The 20112-nt window shown below is 52.7% G+C and overlaps 1 protein-coding gene across 12 annotated transcripts in view; it reads left to right on the forward strand.

The window, feature by feature from the left end:
- LOC110256111 overlaps positions 983–20112 on the forward strand; it is a 124042-nt gene continuing 104912 nt past the window's right edge. For 6 of the 12 annotated variants that reach the window (XR_002337375.1, XR_002337372.1, XR_002337373.1 and 3 more), the window contains exons 1-2: positions 1385–1957; positions 2278–2462. Coding sequence is in view for 1 of the 12 variants with exons in the window: in XM_021067891.1 (XP_020923550.1) it covers positions 15089–16057 (969 nt within the window). In the remaining 11 variants the exon portion in view is untranslated. Of the gene's footprint in view, positions 1958–2277; positions 2463–2578; positions 4148–7977; positions 8060–8082; positions 11987–14745; positions 16282–16891; positions 17598–20112 lie in introns of those variants that run through there. The other 6 variants (XM_021067891.1, XR_002337381.1, XR_002337378.1 and 3 more) reach the window with 6 other exon arrangements.

Genomic DNA, 20112 nt, shown 5'->3' on the forward strand with positions numbered 1-20112 from the left:
GCCTGCAGGTTCACATGTTCACGTGTAAACACGCTGTCCTAGTTCCTAAAAGAGGGCCTTGCACACACACTGGGGGGAGCGGAGGTGCTGTCTTTGACCATGTTTGCTGTGCCTTTTTAATGGGGTAGCCAGGAATCCCTCCCAAAGAGGAGGTGCCCTCCCAACGGGGATCTACCAGGATAAGAATTGCAAAGAGGAAGGTTTTGGAGAACCGGGGCTTCTTTTTTGTTAAAACAATGCTCTAACTTTGCAGAGTGTGGGGGGGAGTACAGTGCACCCCAAGACGTCCTAGTCCTAGTGCCTGGGACCTGTGACCATATTACTTCCTGTGGCTGAAAGAGACCTGGCAGGTGCAATGAAAACACTTCGTTCAGATGAGAAGTTGGTGCTGGGTTATTCAGATGGACCTGGCCTCATCTCAAGGGTCCTTAAAAGACAGAAGAGGGAGGCAGGAGGGTCAGAAGAGATGTGAAGATGGAAACAGAGGTGGGAGTGATCCGATCACTGGAAGGGGTACAGGCCAAGGATCCAGGAATCTTCTAGAACCTGGGAAGGGGAGGGAAACCTTCTCCCTTCCTGCTGCTGGAGGCATTGTGACCTTTAACCCTTCTCCTGGCGCAGGAAAATCCATTTTGACCTTCTGACCCTCAGAATTGTAAGATAATACGTGTGGGTCGTTTTTTAAGCCATTAAGTGTGTAGTGATTTGTTACAGCAGCCACAGGAAACGGACACAAAGGGAGAAAGAAGAATGGATTGATACGGGGGTGGGGGCGAAATGCTCGAGAAAAGAAACGGCAGAACACAAGGAGCCCGGCTTGGAACGGAAAGGCTGGGGTTGGGCGGCTGCTGGGTTGTGGAAGCCCCTGGATGCGAGTGCGGAGCAGCACCGCGGGAGGAGGCGGTATGGCAAGGGGCAGCCGGGACACCTCCTCCCGCCTGACCTCAGCCTGCGGCCCCCTGAAAGCAGAGCCTGAGCCCGCGGCGGCTCTGGGAGTAGCTGGTCTGAGAAGGAAGGACGCCGTGGGAACGAGGCGCAGACGGGAAAGGAGCGGGACGCCCTGCCGCGGTCACCCAGCAAGGGCTGCCCCAGCACACAGAGGCCAATGGGCGGGGGATTGACAAACCCACGGCTGTGAAGTACATAAAAGAGCTGACTAACAAGGACCTGATGTATAGCACAGGGAAATCCACTCAGTATTCTGTAATAACCTATACGGGAAAAAAGACTAGATAATGTGTGTGTACGTAACGGATTCATTTCGCTGTACACCTGAAACTAACACACGTTGTAAATCAACCACACTCCAGTAAGATTAAAAAAAAAATTTCCAGACTATGGCACCAGTATCTGAGACAAGCAGGAGTTTTAATGCCAGATCTTCCCGCAAGGAGACAGGAGACAGGGCTCAATTCTGTCTCCTAATCCAGGCTTTGGGGTGAAACCTAAGGCTTTAGAGGAATTTCAAACTTGGAAGTGAAACCCGTGGGTTAAATCCATTTCACCTGCTGCCACTAACCAGGGTGGTTTAAAAGACTTGTGTCTTACAAGGGTCTTAACACCAAGATGCCGCCCCGATGGTTTCCTAGGAACTTGAAAGCAGCTGAGTCGAGTCCAAGCTGAGCTGGTTCAGACCAGATGGGACCTCCGACTCTGCAACTGGGCATGCGCGGGCGTCCAGGCTCCTCCCCCCCACCCCGGGGGCTTATAACGCTTGCGCGGGTCGGGCTTATCGCGCCTTTTGCGCATCATGCTTGCAACTCTGAATGCTGCCCAACCCTTGCTGGTGTCTGAGAGCTGAAGTTGCGGTCTGGTCTCGCTTCTCCTTTTCTGGCTGTTTTATGGCTAAGTTCTGTCTTTGCTGCACGTCGGGGTGTCCCAGCATTTGGGCTTGTTGCGCATCAGCCCAGCGAACTTAGTCCGGGAGCTGGTGGGCCGAGTCTGCGAATCCGTCCAGGTAAACTATTCGTGCAACTGGAAGCTGGGTTTTCTTCCTTGAGGGTTTCTGTAAAGGGCTTTTCGGGCAGTAGGTCTCTGAAGATTCTTGGCTCTGGGTCCTCCCAGGGACGTGGGTTCCTATCTTGCACAGGTGCGGTGCTGTGTCTGATGAGTCAGCAGCTTATTCAAAGAGGCAAAACCCGTTGAAGCTGGTGCTGGGCATAGCGCCCTGCCCAGGGTGGGCGGCTGCAGTGACCGCCGGGCCAGGGGGGCCGTGTTGCGGCTAGGGTACGGCCTTTGCACGCGCTTCTGCTCATCGGATTCCTTTGCATCCACCAGCTCCTGCATCGGTGTGCAACGCAATGTTGGCGAGAGTTGCTTCCACCTCACCGTCGCTGGAAGCTGCCTTGCAGAGCGGATGCTGCGAGAGGAGCAAAGGAAAGTCTCCCCTGAATTGGCCTCGAAGCGCAGGGAGACTAGAAAGTGGGAGAGACCGCAGTTAAAAAAGTGCCACATGCAAGGAGGTAGGTGATCTCCGATGTAACCTTCGCACATCTGCTTCGCCTTTGCGGTTTGGTGGCGGCCCGGGTGCTGATGCTGGGGTCTGCATGTCGTAACTACTCAGTATTGTCTCCATCAGAAAACAAGCCCTTCCCACCCTACTGTCTTCTTTGGGCTCTGTCCTTCCTGCTGTGAGTCAAGAAAAGCGGGAGGCTTCTAGGGACTGCTTGCTACTGGCCTGGAATGTGCAATTGCATTGGAGATGAACAGTCATGGTAACCTTTCAAACTTGATAACAGCTCCCCCCCAGTTCGGGCGCCTTGCCCCCTCTCACCAGGGTGGCATTTTGATAACTTCATTCCAGGTGGTCCACTCACTTCTTTCCACTTAGAGGCCTATCAGGGACCATGTGGGATGGGTTCTTACCTGGAGGGATGGGGGAGTGAGTTGCAGCTGTGACCTCTGCGCCCAATTCAACGATATTTGTCGCAGGTGGGGCCTCTGGCTAATCCTGTCTTGTTTTCATGGTCTCCTGGTGGTTCTAAACAGACGACTATGAACACGAGTCCCTGGCAGCTGTGGGCCCTTGGGGTATTAGACACTAAGGATATTGCTCAGCACCCTCTACGTGCTTCTTGGGTTCCTGGTACCACGAAGCCTGCGCCGTCTAGGCAGGGGGTGCTGGTGTTGCAGGCATTCCCCTGGCCCCAGGTGACAGCAGGGCTAGGTGGATGCTCCGAGACCAAAGGGGATACAGATGTGTGTATGTGGCCTGATCCTGACCGTGGATGAGGCCAGACACATCCAGAATGCTCTTATGGAACCAGCCCTGCAGAGGGGGGTTCTGCTCACCCTCCTAAAGCCTCGTGAATGGCATGGGGGGGCGGTGACGGGAACAAAGGTGCTGTAATCACCCTATGCAGGTGTGACGAGGGTGGAGGTTTCTGAGGGTGGTGATAGCAGCCCCTCAAGTCAAGAGGTCCCCCAAGAGGGTGAGTGGTTCTCTTCTGTCTTCAGCAGCTCAGAGTAGATGCAGCTGACTGCATGAACCTAGAAAACAACTCGGGTAAACATCTTGTTAGGCTGCGTGCTCTGGGTGGACACACCTGTCTTACGCCCTTGATTGGTGAAGGGATTTGACTGGTTGTCATGACCATTCGAAGAGCGGTTCTAGACTCCAGTCTCTGCTGCGTCCCACCTGCTGGACCCTGTGGCAGAGCCCTTATGTTCACGTTCCATTACCCTCTCGATGGGCACAAAGGAGGAGGAGACTCCAGCCTCGGGTGGTTGGGGTGGAATCATGTGACTACTTCCGGCCAATGAGCTGAAGAGAAAGTGCTGTGTCTGAAGCACAGGTGCATGGGAACCAGGTCTGTGCGTTCTTCCCCTGCTGGGGTGGCTCTGAAAGCCAGGGGTTGAGACCTCGGGGGACAAGATGGCAGAGCCTCTGACCTGCATCCCTGTGAGAACGTGGGCAGTGGCTGCCATCAACCTGCTTGGCGTGTGTAGCAGGAAGGACGTCTTGGTGGGGCTGCCCCGCGGATTTCTGCACTTGACGCATCTCGGCACAAGCTCGTGTATCCGGACCCACCCCAAGTTGAGCTCGTGTGGTGTTCTGGAGGTTCTGAAATGTTCCTTTCTTACTAAAACTTCCCACATTTTCTTTTTCCTTTTTAAAAACAATTAAATGCTTCTCCTATGACAAGAACAGTAAGAGTAGAGCTGTAACCCCTGGAAGAAGCCACGAACCCCAGCAGGGTAGCATTTGAATGGGGCTTTCTGTGTGGGTCTGTGAGGGTGTCAGTTGGGTAAAGGGAGACCGACACAGCTGTCGGTGGGCTTGAGCCACAGTGATGTCTGGGGTGGGATGCGATGATGCTGCCAACCTGGCATTCCCACCTTTTAATGGTGTCTGCGCTGCGACTCCGAATAAGCCAGGGAAGAATGCTTAGACGTGAAACCTGCGCCTCTCAGCCCGGAGCAGCAGGTCCTGTGGGACCAGGGCTGGAGCTGAGGGGGGAGCCGTTGCCTATCTGGGGCGCAGCACACCCGGGGGCTGGGCTCGAGGTCTTGAGGCCGCTGTGTGTGGGAGGCCAGTTCTCCGTCCCCTGCACTCAGGTGGTGGGCACCAGCTCTGCAGCCCCCAGGGCCGTTCGCCTGCCTCTCTCGGTGCTGTGATCGCTATACCCTGCGGGGACGTGATCTTAACTCCTCCATTCCGCCCCTGGCTCCAGTCTTTCAGGATGGGCTCCAACCGCCTGGTACTGCTCACCTGTGCCCCTGTCATGCTTGGATGGTGGAAACTGTGCTTGGCTTTCCACCACGGCAGCTGGAGGAGCTGCCTCCCCTCTCGGCCTCGTGGGTGCCTTTGCGGATGGCTGATAGCGTGGGAGAGGAGAGGACCACAGACGGGCTCCGTCTCTGCCGGCCAGAGGGGGTAGGACTGTCCCCTAGGCCCCCTCCAAAGAGGTTGAGGTCGGCCCCACGGGCTTCAGAACAGGGGTCTCAGCTGCAGAGGGAAATCAGCTGAGACCTCAGACGTTGTGTGGGGCAGGCTCCATCCCACAGCAGATGAGTCAGGTCTCGCCTCTCCCTGGTTTTTGGAGCTGGGTGTTTGTAATCAGGTGTTAGCCATTCACTCGTCACCAGTGAATCAAGGATGAATGATTCATCCAGCACCATTCGTCTACCCTCACTGTGCTGAGACTGATACGGTGACCGAAGAGACGGGCCCACCCTCTGCTCTAGTGGAGGCTGCATTCCGAGGGGGTGGGGACAGTGCATGAGCAATAAAAATAAGACTAACTTCAGAGAGAGACGCTGTGGCACAAAGTAGGGGGTGTGATGGAGACACTGAGGGTGCCTCACTAAATAGAGATGCTTCTGGAAGGCTCCCAGAGGAGGCAGCAATGGAGCTGATGGGCAAAGAGATGACAGGTAGCTGTGCTGCACCAGCTGGGGCAGAGCCTTCAAGGTCAAGGAAACTGGATGTCCAGTTATCCTCAGACCACTTGTCTCGTGTGGTTCTGGAACAGCAAACAAGGCCATGGAGACTGGGGGGATATACTGAGTGCCGAGAGCAAAGCTGGAGGAAAAAAAACAAAGGAATAGAAGGGTCTCTTTAGAGTGCAGGCTTGCTGGGAGAAGGCTGTTTGCTTTCAGGGCAGTGCCTTGCTGACATTGAAGCAGGTATCCTGCTCACCGCCTGGGACCGTGTCCTGCATCCTGCTGCATCCGGGGGGCCTCTCACCACCCCCACACTTGCCCCTGGTTCCAGGCTCTGTCTGGGATGCTCAGTAGCCCATATCCAAGGGGAGTGCAGACTGTGGCTTGGGTAAAGGTCCCACTTCAGCCCTTACCCCTGACATCCAGGATGTCATTGAAAGGAGACAGGACAAAGCCAGCGAGGCTGACACAGCCCGGGCTCTGCGAGGGCTGGTCCTCTCCTCCCCAGGAGAGGAGACGTGCCCCTTATCCCTCAGGTTTGGTTTTAAGTAGAGGTGATTTACAGTGTCGTGTCAATTTCTACTATACCGCAAAGCGACGCGGTCGTACGTATGTACATTATTCTCATTCTCTTCTATCATGGTCTGTCCCAAGGGAGACGGGCTGTAGTTCCCTGTTCTGTACAGCAGGACCTCGTTGCTTATCCATTCTCCATGGACTCGTTGGCATCGGATGCCCCTAAACTCCCCGTCCATCCTTTTCCTCCTCTTGGCAACCACAAGTCTGTTCTCCACATCTGTAGGTCTATTACTGTTTGGGATATAAATTTACTTGCTCTTTTAAGTCTCGACATGTGGCATGGTATTTGTTTTTTTCTGATGGACTGAGTGCGATAAGCTCTAGTTGGATCCATGTTGCCGCCAATGGCATTGTTTTGTTCTTTGTGTGGCTGAGTGGTGGTCCATTGTGTGTCTGTGCCACATCTTTAACTGCTCCTCTGTCAGTGGACATTTGGGTTGTTGGCATGTCTTGGCTATTGTGAGTCGTCCCTTAGTGGGTTTGTTTGAACCAGAAAGTAACAGCCTTCTCCGTCCCGATGAAATGTGGTTGAACAAGAAACTGTGTAAGTGACTTTTGAAGCCGAGGACTACTTTCTGCTCACAGTGAAGGAAAAAGGAAAATTTCTGTCGCCGTCTGACTCTTAGAACAGCTGGCTCCCCGTGTGTGTGTGTGTGTGTGTCCCCACTCCAGCTCTCCAGGCCTCCTCCACCCGGCTCCCAGCTTGGCGCCCCTCCGTCCTTGCACAAGGGGTTCTAACTGCAGGATCTGAGGAGGGCCAGGCTGCTCAGGCCCCAGGGAACACCACTGGGGGCTGTGGCTGGATTTTGCCTCTGCTTTTGGAGTCAGCAGTTGTCACACCCTCCTCATTCACGCAAATAACGAGTGTGTTCCTGCTTCCAGTTGGATTGGAAGAGGTAAAAATAATCTGTAGAAAAGCAACTACCCAGAGTTAGTCGTGGCCACTTATGACTTTGAACGTGATGGTGGCACAGCCTGCTGGGCTCCCTGGGGATGCTGCTGAGTTGCTCTACGCCGCCTGGCCCCAGGTAGCCCCCGTCTTCTGTTGACTACGGGGCTTGCTGGCTGCTTGCTGTTGGGTCACTTGCCTTGTAGTTGTCAGTCCGCAGGTGTCTGCTTCTCCAGCCACCGTGGGTCCGGCAGGGGGTGGGGCCCTGGAGGAGACGGACAGCTGGGAGGGGCTGTGGCCTGGCCGCCGCCTCATCCTCCCCCTTCTGTCTTGGACGAGGAGAGGACCCGGCCCACCTCGCGAGTGCACGACCCTCGTGAGCATCTGACTCCGTTGTGCCAACTGGAAGTGTTCTCAGAACACTAGGTATTCCCGGCAGCTGAGGAGCCAGTGAGAGAATGTTCCTGACACTTTGTTCTAGCAGCTCGAGCAGCAGAAAGGGCAGGGAGAGCCTGCGGAAGTGCAGACTTGAGCTGGTGGAAGGGGCTGGGGAGGAGGTGGTGGACAGCTTGCAAGTCCTTCCAGCAGTTTCTAGGCGTGTGCCTGCTGGGTGGTCTGGCCCCAGGCCGGGGCTCCTCCCAGGCTCAGCTGCCCAGGGCCAGGCCGCCCATGAGGCTCGAAGGCTCTTGGGGGTCGGGGGGGCTCCTCCCTTAGTTGCCTTCATCCTCCCTTTCTCCTCATGGGGCACATCCTTTCTAAGCTGTGGAGGTGAGACCGTCTTAGCCGTGTGTACCTGGATTTCTGTGTGCAGAGAAAATAAGGCACATTCCAGCATCACCACTTAAAGCATCCGACCCTGAGACTCGGGGACCAGTCAGGACTCCAGGTCCCTCACCTGTCTAAGGTGTCAGTTGGGCTGGGACCGTCAGTGCTGAGTGTGGAACGTGATGGAAGAAGGGTGCGTCCTGAGACTGTCGCCCTGCACGGGACCCCCGGCCCAAGCTCCGCCCGCCCGTCAGTGACGGGGCCGGGGCAAAGGTCCTGGTCCCCTGCTGGCCCCCCGAAGTGCTCTTCTCTCTTGTATCTGTCTGAGAACACAAGGAGAGAGTGTCCTGTCTTTACAGCCGGGGTGGAGCACAGTGACAAACACACAGTGACGGGGCTTGTGTGTCCCCAAAGGGAGGACCGCCAGATGAAGTTCAAGCTCCTCAGTCCACCTTGCATTTCAGACGCCCCGGGAGGAGACGTGCGGTGTCAGCACATCCCGGTAGGGGTGCGGGGGTCTCCTTCAGCCACGCGTCGACCGAGTAACTGAGGTTCACGGTGGATGGCACGTCCCGGATGTGTGTGCTGATAACTCTGGCAACCCTACAGAAGAGAGGCATGTTGAAAATACTTAGCAAACGGAGTTACAGCTGCGTGGACTGGTCCCGGGTCTCCCCTCAGAGGCAGAGGCTGTGTACTTTCTGGGAGTTCTTGGGACCGCAGCTCCAGTTGGGGCAGTGCCACATCTCGATAGGAGACCAGAACGATTCAATCACTTATTCACAGTCTAGATGTTTGTGGCGGGTAGACAAAATATTAAGATGTTTGGCAGGATCGCTCTGCTGCCCTTTGCAAGTCTGGCATCTGACCTGCGTAGCTGTCCAGCTCGCCCCGGGCTGGGACCGTATCTGTGGGGACCCCGTGCCCCCACTCCCCTCCTTTTCAAGTGGGCCTGGGACGTTGCTACCAGGATTTTCAAGGATTGAGCTGAAGTCTGGACGTGCTTTTGCATTTTGTTCATTTTTTGGCCCAAGGCTCCCGTGTATGTACAGTTGTCTTACTGAAGTCTGCTGATAAAGTTCAGACGCCTTAGTTTCTGTTACGGAGGAAACTCAGCAAGAAAATCAGATTTTTTTTTTTCTTCTCCCTCAGAGCACAATGAACTGACATAAATCCTGTCCATGTGATACTGCTCCGACCCCCTCCCCCCACCAGGCCAGGGGGGATGGGAACGGTGACGTCACCCAGCACAGGAAGCCCCTGGCAGGTTAGGGCTGTTTCTGGGCAAGGGCACTCATTGATCCAATTAGTTATTCATTCAACCAACTCCCCACCCCACCCCCACACAGCCGTGGTCCTGACCTCTCTGGTTGGTCTGCCTGGATCCTCTTCTTGGTGCTGTTGCGCCTTCGTTGTGTAGCCATGGAACACTGCTTGGTTTTTTCTCTGCACTTGGATTTCTTCTGTAAAACAGGATTAATAACAGGGTTGTTGGAAGGATTAAATGAGAATTCATGTAACCGCCGGAGAACAGTGCCTGACATTTAGTAAGTACTTAATAAATGTTAGCTGTTACAGTGGATGCGTAGCCGTGGAGAAGCTTTGATCCCAGAAAGGGCAGGCTTTCGTCCTTAGAGGTAAGATTCAGAGATATTGTTTAGCAAAACCTTGTTCTGAGTCATGGCTGAAGAGCCTCGTCCTGGGTCTTGAAACTAGTCAAGATCAGCTCATGCCGCTTGGCAAGCAGCTGGGCTAGGAAGGGCCCTGATCCAAAGTTCTGGCCAGTGAGATACAAATGGATACTTTCTTGCTAAGACTTCCAGAAAATCATTTGCTTTTTTGATTTAAAAACAAACTGCCCCCCAAAAGCCTTTCATGCTGGAGCATTGTTGTGATGCTTGGAGGCACAGCAGCCATTTTGTATCCTGAGGTCAGAATGAAGCCGGAGGCCTACATACAAAGTGTGGTTTTTTTTTTTTTTTAAATAGAACCCAGGTGTCTAACGGTGTATCTGAGTAACTCCATCAGATCCCCCCCTGTAGACTGCTTACTAAGAGAGGAAAGAATAAACATATATTTCTTTTCACAGCACTGTAATTGGCACTTGGAGCTAGATGAATTTTTTTCATGGATAAAGCCCCATAAAAATGTGGTCACTCTTCAGTGAATTCCTAGCCAAATGAAGGGAAAAGCAATGTACAGTAAAATGAACTAGCAAAGTAAGCCAGGTGGCTTTGTGTACACGGAAGAGGAAGACTTGGTGGGTGATGGGGGCCATATCCTGTTGGCCAATGGGGAGCTCTGTCCCTGGAAGATGGACTCTTGACCCCAGGGCCCCGGTTAGCTTAGCTGCACAGCTCCCTCTGTCAGGAAGTGGCTTCTGTGTCTTAGAGACAGGGGCTCCCTGCCGAGTTGGCCTGTCCCTGTTAAGAGAAAATCGGCTCAAATGGGGGGGGCGGAGCTAGAGGTGTCACGTGATGTGGCAGTTTGAGAGTTGTGCAGTCCTAGAGTGGAGCGGGTGTCAGGCGCTGCTGTAAAGCTTTCTGTCTGTTAACTCCGTTCTCTGAGGGAGGCTGAGGCCGAGAGGTTCGGGATCCCAGGTTAGGCAAGTAGCACAGGGCTGTGGAGCGGCGGGGCCAGGGTTTGAGTCCACGGCACAGAATCGGACCTTCAGCCCTGTGCTGCCTCTCCCTGTTTGAGGAAAACGGCCAAGGAGTGTGACGAAGTCCCCAGGGCACGTGACAGCCACTTCAGAGTCTGGATGCCACCCGGAGATGAAAGGGTGCCTGGGAGAAGGCCGCTGCTCTCGGCTGTGGTCTCACGGGGGCAGGGCTGGGTCTCCACTTTGAGCGGAGGGACCTGGGGGACTGAGTGAGGCTCCAAAAGGAACCCCACGTCACCCCCTTCACCGGCAGGGGGAAGGCACACGTCCAAGAGGGCTGCTGTGCCACGCGGGTGAGCCTGTCCTCGGCGTGGATGCTCTGCGCCTGTGGGTACCAACAGCATCTCAAAGGGCTGCTGAGCGTCAAATTGGACCTTGAGTCGTTGAAGGGCTGCGAGTCGGCAGGGGGAGGGGTCTTGGGAGAGATGGGTGGAGAGCGCCCTGAAGGAGTCCAGGGACGGGGTGCAGGTCCCCCTGCCTCCCTGGGGCCTTCCTGACCTGCTGTCAGTACCGGTCTCCTGAGGCATCCAGAGAGTCTGCGCTTGGCAGCGACGCCGCTCTTCCCGGCAGGTGAGCGCCCACGGAGGAGGGCACAGTGGAGCGGAAAAGCCCCTTGAACGTGGGGAGGCGCTGTCGTTCCTTGAGGGCCAGCGATCACACGGCGTGCGGCCCACGAAGGGCGGTCCCCTGGCCTGTCTATTAAAGGACCCTAAGGCCTTGTTCCTGGTACCTGGCTTGTGCCCCTTGGCTCGCGTGGCCGAGGGGTCTGTTCATAAGGCAGGATTCCGTCTGCAGCCCCCCTGCCAGGCCGTGTGCAGATTCTCATCTCCCCATAAGGGGGGAACCTGGGTGGGAGGAGGGTCAGAGGAAGAGCAGGTGGGGGCGGGCCTTCCAGAGTCCCCACCTTCACCGGGAGCACGTTCAAGTTCACGAGAGCCCGAATCCCTTCTGTTTTCTCTCCCACGGCCAGTAGAGTGTGTGTGGGGGAATACTGTCCTGATTGAAATTACAAATTATTTTGAATTACTGAATAATTATGAATTACTGAATGATTCAGTTAGGAATCCCTGCAGAATGCAAATGACTCAAACTGCCCTGGGCCGCCTCTCTCTGGGGCGAGAAGCTCCATCTCAGAGCCCAGGGTCCTTCACCGCATCTCCTTGACTGCGACCCCAGGGCTGCCGAGGCTGCCCCAGGCCTGGCACAGAGCATGGTGCCCGCGAGGTCTCTGGATTTGGGTGGTGTCAGGGGCGAGGTGCTTGTTCAAACTTGGGGGGCTTGTGGATGTCGGCTGTTTTCGTGTGCTTCCCAGGCTGGAGCGCCTTGGCGGTTCACGCTCCCCGAAACCTTGCCCCTCGGCTGTCGGTGACAGGCTGGGCGCCCTTCAGGTGCCCCAGTTCTGTACTGCGTCGGATCCCTGACCTGAGGTTGATAAGCCGTGTGAACACAGGTTCAGAAAGGGAAAAATTCACGATGACCCACAGAAGGAAAGTGAGTAGGTATCAGAGACTTTATTTAACTTGCTGAAGGAGCGGAGTAACCGCTGAGGGGAAAACATCGGCTCCAAGGAGAAGGCGAAGAACATAAACCTGTGGAAGCAATTGAAATGCGGAACTTTTCTAATAGATGCAAAACGGGCAGCAGTCAGGTCTATCTTCAGACAAAATTTATTGCTATTTACAGGTTCAAGAAGCATTGGCTTGGAGTTCCCGTCGTGGCTCAGTGGTTAACGAATCCGACTAGGAACCATGAGGTCACGGGTTCGATCCCTGGCCTCGCTCAGTGGGTTAAGGATCCGGTGTTGCCGTGAGCTGTGGTGTGGGTCACAGATGCGGCTCGGGTTCCGCATTGCTGTGGTTCTGGCGTAGGCTCTGATTAGACCCCTAGCCTGGGAACCTCCATATACTGTGGGAGCGGCTCAAGAAAAGGCAAAAAGCCCCCCCCCCAAAAGAATCATTGGCTTTACTAACCATCTGTCTCCCACAGCTTAGTGGCAAAATAGCTCGGCGACAGTGAAAGGCACAGACTTTGGCAGAGTTAGGTAATGTGGAACGGTGTACGAGGCCTTTGAAAAGACAGGAAACTTTCGCGTATTTCAAAGCCTTTTACAGTGTTTCCTAATGGCTGAATATACACCCCCGCTCAAAATGTGGCGTTGAGGCAGACATCGAGCAGCCAGGTCATTCTTCTGTAATTTTTGTCTCTTTGCTATTTCTTGGGCCGCTCCCTCGGCATATGGAAGTTCCCAGGCTAGGGGTTGAATCGGAGCTGTAGCCACCGGCCTACGCCAGAGCCACAGCAACGCGGGATCCGAGCCGCGTCTGCAACCTACACCACAGCTTATGGCAACGCTGGATCCCTAACTCACTGAGCAAGGGCAGGGACCGAACCCGCAACCTCATGGTTCCTAGTCGGATTCGTTAACCACTGCGCCACCCCGGGAACTCCCCTAATTTTTATTTTTGTAGTTGATGTGTAGTTGATAGCGTGTTCACTTCTGCTGTACAGCGAAGCCATTCAGTTACGTGTCGACAGATGCTTTCTTTGCCGTAACGGGTTCAGTGTGGGACGTTGAATGTAGTTCTGTGAGCTCGGCACTGGATCTTGCTTCTCTCCTCCTTGAAGCAGAGCTCTGTCCGCTCACTCCAGCTGCCCCTGAGCCCCTCCCCCGTTGGCAAGCGCAAGTCTGTTCTCAGTCAGGTAATTCTTGATGCCTGATGGTGAAAAATGAGTTGGCTGTCATTGGGCCAGATGGTGAAGGTGGAGGATAAAGTGGGGGCTGGGGGGTGGCTAGCGAGTGCCGGGAGGGGATTGTTTTAGAGGTGCTTTGGGGTCAGCAGAGGGGTGAGAGGGCTGTAGTCCTTGACCTGGGGCCGGGGAAGGTGTCCGTTTTGATGGGGAGTGCCAGAAATTCTCTGCGTTCAGAGAACCATTTGCCACTCGTCTTGGTGAAAAGTTGCTTAAGAAGAAAAGAAAACCTCCTCTTGAGAAGCAGTTAGATGCTGGGTTCTGATTTGGGTCCGATGTCCCTAAGTTGTCCTTAGAGCAGAGGAAACCCACCTTCTGCCCTTGTCGTCTGCTTACTCCTCACCAGGGGTCCGGACCTCCCCACACCCAAACTTCATCTGCTATGTGAGTCAGGGATCGGAGTTTCCTAGAGCCCAGTCAGTCTCAGCTCTAGGGACCAGCCAAGCCCCTGACTGCTGATAAAATCACACACTCCCCCATTAGCTTTTCATTTACATCTTAAATTGAGGAGTGACTTGAGATTTGCATGACAGTTGGAAAGATAGCTTGGAGCGGCCCTGTGTGCCCCTCCCCCAGTTTCTTGCAGGAGTGCGGTCAGGAAGTCAAAACCAAGGAACGGTGATAGTACCAAAACCCCAGACTCTTTGGATTTCAACTGTTTTTTTCCATTAATACTCTTTCTACTCAAGGATCCAAGTCCAGGTACCATATTGCATTTCGTTGTCAGGCTCCTTTGGTCTGTGATAATTTTGGTTTGTCATTCCTTTATTAATGACCTTGACAGTCCTGAAGAGTACTGGCTAAGGACGCTCTAGAATTTTCCCCACCTAGGGATTGTCTGGTGGTTTTCTCATGCTACCAGTGGGCTGAGGGGTTTTCGGAAAGAAAACCGTGCAGGCGCCCTTGGTGTGAAGGGTACACGGCATCTCTGGGCCGTGAAGCTCCATCACGTGGTCAGGGTGTGTGGCCGGCTTCCTCCACTGGACACGTGCTCTTCGCTCTTCCCTGTTCTTTGGAATGAAAAATCACTAAGTGACAGCTAGTTTTCTACCTCTCTTCTGTCAAGGGTTAGTTCTTTTTTTCATGAAAGTTCTAAAATAGCCAACTCATAAAACTCTGGGCCTATAGTGCTTTTGGAGAGAAATGTGGAAGAAACTTTTCCAAAGATGCCCCTGATGATTTGTCGTTTTGGGGTCTCTGACATTTTCTAATTTCAGACCTTGCAGTAATGAAAGAAGGAAAAGGGTCCGTTTCATGGCGATGTGGAACTTTATTAGACAAGTGTTTTGTCTAACGGTTTCTATGCTTGTATATTTGATACCTTTTGGGGATTTTTCGTACAGACGTGCGTTTTCTTTTCTTCAGTGGACGTGCTGTTTGTGTTTACTTGATGAAGGACGTGGTGGGTCCTTCAGATGTGTAAATCTCAACACGGGGACACCCAGAAAGGAGACCCGGTATAATGGGTGTCTTGAAACAGGGAGCTGGGGGCGTCGTCGGAGCCCGCCGGCAGATCCTTGGGTTCTAGGAGCAGGTCGAGGTGGTGCTGAGCCAGGAGCACTGATAACTACGGTTATCCTGGCTCTGCCTGGAAGCTCCTCTTGGCAGGTGGTGTCATTGGAGGGGGAGAAGGAACGCAGCATTTCGGGGAGAGAGCAGAATAAACCTCCCACCCCCACTCTCGGCCACCCTGACGCTTTGCCGTTGACCGTCGCAGGGGGTCTGGGCGTGGCGTCTGCGTGGGACCCCTGCCTCAAAGCCGTCTCCCCTGCCCGTCGTTTTAAGCCTATGAAAACACAGGTTAAGAACAAAGCAAGGCTCTGGCATCTCCACACGACTCTCTGCGAGTAACCAGGGCCTGCCGTCCGGCGCGGGGACCGCTCCTCCGCACCCACCGTGATCCGGAGGGGAAAAGAATCTGAAGAAGAACGGATGTATGTGTGTGTAGAACCGGATCATGTTCCTGTGCCCCTGGAAGCAACACAACATTGTGAGTCACTGATAGTCCAGTGGAAGTAAAAACTAAACAAAACGAGGCAAGCCAGAATTTCCAGACACGCATGCGGGAAACCGAGGCGGCTCTGGCCTTTGGAACGCATCTCCCTTCCTTGTGGTGTGGTGCTCTGAGCCTGGGCCCCCTGCCTCCCTGGCTCTTGGCACCAGCAGGCCCGAAGGCCATGCAGACGCCCGGGAGAGCTGAGCCAGGCTGCAGCGGGCAGCTTGTAGGGGTGGGGTGGCCGCGGGACCCGTCCTGGTCAAACAGCTCATCGAGAGAGCGGCCGGGGACGGGCCCCCGACTGCACTTGACAGCCCCCCTGGAAAGCAGGCCGACTCTTGCTTTCTCTCTGGCATCTCCTGAAGGAATCACGACCTCGCCACCGGGGGGTCCGGGGTCCTTGCCAGTCCGCACCCACCGTGCATCTGCGGGGCACACACCAGACCACGGCGGCCTGGAGAGCCCCTCTCGGGCTGCTGGGTGCTGCCTCGGACTGTGTATCTTAAAGCAGGAGCCACATTCTTGGCAGGTCAGCTGGGAAACGTGTTTGACGCCGGTGGAACAGGGCCCTTCTTGGATCCAGGGCCTCGCCGAGGGTCTGTCTCCACGTCTGGGGAACAGGCTCAAGTGCGGCCGAGGCCAAGTGCTCCGGGGGGGTCTCTCTGGCTTGGATGCTGATGGAATACAGAGCGCCGACCCCCACTCGGAAAGGTCCCTTGGCTCGTGCAGACCACACGCGAACCCAGCCATGGGTCTGCTGGGTGCCGTGGCCGCGTGGATGCATCTTGACAACAAGACGTGTTACGGGAAACACGCAGCCCCGGCCTGGGAAGCGGGCGGGCACGACGGGCTCTGCCACAGGGATGGTCCTTGGTCCCCTCTCTACCTCCAGGTTTGTCGATGGGTTTTTACCGAGTTCCCTGGGTCTGTGGAATCACATGGTGGGGGAACAGATGTTAGAGCCCAAATTCTGGGCTCCTGGCACAGAGCCCAAACTAGATCTGGGTTTTTCCTGCAACTGCAGAGGCTGTGATTTCTGATGGTCCTTGCACCTTAAATGACTGTTCACGAGGTAGATACACCGGCTGCCTTCCAGTAGAAATGTCCAGTTAATACGGATGCCAGCCTCAAGAAAACACACCAAAGCAAAAAGATGCAGTCCTGCGAGAATGTTGTCTGTGCTTTGTAGAAATCTATTCCCAGTGATTTTTTACTTTATTATTTTTTTAACGGCTGTGCATATGGAAGTTCCTGGGCTAGGGGTCAAATTGGAGCTGTAGCTGCCAGCCTACACTGCAGCCTATGCCACAGCACTGTGGGATCAGTGCCACACCTGTGACCTGTGCTGCAGTTTGTGGCAACACTGGGTCCTTAATCTCCTGAAAGAGGCCAGAGATCGAACCTGCATCCTCCTGGATGCTGTCAGGTTCTTAACCCACTAAGCCACAGTGGGAACTCCACGTTCCCAGTGGTGCTGTGGGAACCGGAAATGATGTCCCCACGCCTCGCTCCAGCCCGGGCTGAGACAAGTTGACTAGGGGGGCGCGCTGCTGGCCCTGGCACTGAGAGATGGGCAGAGGTGGTGTTGCATAAAGAAACCCAGGTCCTTGGGTGACACGGGTGCAAACTCCAGTGAGGAAATGGATGGACAGACATAAGACTTAGGGAAATGCTTCTCCTGACAGACCTTTGCTCTAAGTCAGATGAGCTGGACCAACGAATGGGATCTAAATACTGTCCTCCTTTGCCCAGCAGCTCGTGTGCAAGGCCTCCTGTCCTTTCTGTGGCTCCAGGAGAAGTGAGGCTGGGAGTGGGGGTGGGGGGAGGAGAACATTGGAAAAAAGCTGAGAAACACGTGTTTTCCCAGGCCTGCCTGGATTCGGCCGAGCTCTGAGGATGTTTGCATCTGCCAGAGAAGTCGAGGGAACGCCCATCCTCGGAACCTTTATCTAACAGTTTGCTTGCTCAGCTGATGTTTAAACAGGAAAAAAAAGTCATGAAAGTTTTTTTTCCCCGACTCTGATAGCCCCTTATCTCCGGTCGTATATTCTGTGCTTCTCATAAGTCTAAGTTCAAATCTGCACAGACACGTGGTGGCTCATGCTGGCATCTCCGAGATGCCTTCTCTCTTCCTGACTCTGCGTGGAGGAGGTTCAGAGGTGTAAAATCTTCCAAATCTGAGGTGAGCTGGATCCTTACGCTGTGTGCACAATTCCGTCGCAATTGTCACATCTGCAATCCCAAGTTAAAAATGCAGCTGTGGGAAGTTCCTGGTGGCCTGGCAGGTTAGGGATCCAGTGTTGTCATCGCTGTGGCATGAGTTCCATCCCTGGCCTGGGAACTTCCATATGCTGTGGGTGTGGCCGAAAAATGCAACTACGAGAGAAATTGCAGGGAGGAGTATGAAGATAGCTTTCTTAGGGGAAAAAAGTTACTTGATATTTTAGAACTTTTTGAAAACACAGAGGAGAGAAGTTAGAAACAAGTCACCCATGATTTTACCATATAGACGTGCATTCTTTTGTGGTGCAGCGGGTTAAAGAGTGGGTGCTGTCACTGCCACAGCTTGGGTTGCTGCTGGGGTGTGACTTCAGTTCCTGGCCTGGGAACTTCTACGTGCCTTGGGTGTGGCCAAAAAAAGATGCCATGGAGTGTGTGTGTGTGTGTGTGTGTGTGTGTGTGTGTATATATATATATATATAAAATGGCATAATTTAAGATACTTTTGCATCATTTTTACATACTTAGGAACTTTTTTTCCTACCATGATGTCTTAATGGGTAAATACCATTCCCGGATATAGAGATACAACTTAAAAGAATGCCCTATTGTTGGAAACTTAGGTTGGTTCCATTAATTGGCCGTTGTTGGGGTTGCCGCGGTACCCGGACGACGGCCCTTGTGCTGCTTGTGCACCATCGTGTTTCCTTAAGATGCATGCCTGGAAGTCGGGCTGCTGGATGAAAACGCAGAAACTCGAAGACACGTAACCATGTTGGCTAATTGCCTACAAGTTGCAGGCTTTCCACCTCCAGGCTGGGAGAGGCTACCTTCCCTCTACGCTTGATGAGCCCTGGGGAAGGAATTTTTGCTCATGTACTAAATAATTGCTATATCCTCATTTTATTTTATTTTTTTTGGTCTTTTTGCCTTTTCTAGGGCCACTCCCGCGGCATATGGAAGTTCCCAGGCTAGGGGTCTAATTGGAGCTGTAGCCACCAGCCTACGCAACAGCAACGCAGGATCCCCCACCCACTGGGCAAGGCCAGGGATCGAACCTGCAACCCCATAGTTCCTAGTCAGATTTGTTAACCACTGCGCCATGACGAGAATGCCTATCCTCATTTTAATAAGTACTCGATAAGGTACAGCGTTACTTTAAACTTTTCTGGGTTTTAAATTACCTTTTCATGTTTTTCAGTCTCTAATTTTTTTTTTCATCAATGAATTTTATGATATTTATAGGTGGTGCAACCATCGTCACAACCTAATTTTAATTTTTTTAAACTACTTGGTAAACAGCCAACTTACTGAATCATCTTGTGGTTGAATCATTTCTTGGTGCTTTTTAGATTTTGAAAAGACAATTATGTAGTCTAGTTGTCATTTTAGCTCTGTCCAGTGTTTATACTTTGGTTTAGTGCATTAGCTAACTTTGTCCTTAGCAAATGCTAAGAGACTTTCTTTCTCTGGTTGGTTTTCATTCCTTGATTAGTTTTCATTAGTTTCTTCAGAGTAACATGTTGCAAATTACCTCCACTGTATAAAAAAAATTGATAGTTGTGTATTCAATTATTTTCTTCCTGATTTCCTGCCCCCCCCCACCTTTTTTCTGCTTCTCTAGTTGTATTCATGCAGCCACTGACAACCAGCTAGAGGTTTTCCTGAAGTTTTCACTTCTTGCCTGCAATAACACATGTGTTGCACTTACCAGTCCCCTTCTTTGGAATTGCTAGATATTTTTGTTAGCTTTAATGATCCTGGTTCATTTTTTTTTTCTTTCATTATTTTTAAGGTATTTCACCAATACGATTTTTTTCTACTGTGCATCATGGTAACCCAGTCACACATACATGTATACATTCTATTTTCACACATTATCAGGCTCCACCATAAGGAACTAGACATAGTTCCCCGTGCTACACAGCAGGATCTCATTGCTTATCCATTCCAAAGGCAATAGTCTGCATCTATGCACCCCAAGCTCCCCAACCACCCTAGTCCCTCCCCCTTGGCAACCACACGTCTATTCTGCAAGTCCATGATTTTCTTTTCTGTGGAAAAGTTCCTTTGTGCCTTATATTAGATTGCAGGTATAAGTGATACCATTTGGAATTTCTTTTTCTTTCTGACTTATTTCACTCAGGATGAGAGTCTCTAGTTCCATCCATGCTGCTGCAAATGGCATTATGTCGTTCTTTTTTATGGCTGAGTAGTATTCCATTGTGTATATATACCACATCTTTCTAATGCAATCATCTGTCAATGGACATTTGGGTTGTTTCCTTGCCTTGGCTCTTGTGAATAGAGCTGCAATGAACATGCGGGTGCATGTGTCTCTTTTAAGTAGAGTTTTGTCCGGATAGATGCCCAAGAGTGGGATTGCAGGGTCATATGGTAGTTCGATGTATAGATTTCTAAGGTACCTCCATACTGTTCTCCATAGTGGCTGTACCAGCTTCCATTCCCACCAACAGTGCGAGGGTTCCCTTTTCTCCACACCCCCTCCAGCATTTGCTATTTGTGGACTCATTAATGATGGCCATTCTGACTGGTGTGAGGTGGTATCTCGTGGTAGTTTTGATTTGCATTTCTCTAATAATCAGTGTTGTGGAGCATTTTTTCATGTGCTTGTTGGCTGGGTGTACATCTTCCTTGGAAAAATGTCTATTCAGGTCTTTTGCCCATTTTTCCATTGGGTGGTTGGCGTTTTTGCTGTTGAGTTGTATAAGTTGCTTGTATATTCTAGAGATTAAGCCCTTGTCCATTGCATCATTTGAAACTATTTTCTCCCATTCTGTAAGTTGTCTTTTTGTTTTCTTTTTGGTTTCCTTTGCTGTGGAACCCTAAATCCAGGAACTTGTGCTT

The sequence above is a fragment of the Sus scrofa genome, chromosome 12 (assembly GCF_000003025.6).
Source record: "Sus scrofa isolate TJ Tabasco breed Duroc chromosome 12, Sscrofa11.1, whole genome shotgun sequence".
In the NCBI taxonomy this organism is placed as follows: Eukaryota; Metazoa; Chordata; class Mammalia; order Artiodactyla; family Suidae; genus Sus; species Sus scrofa.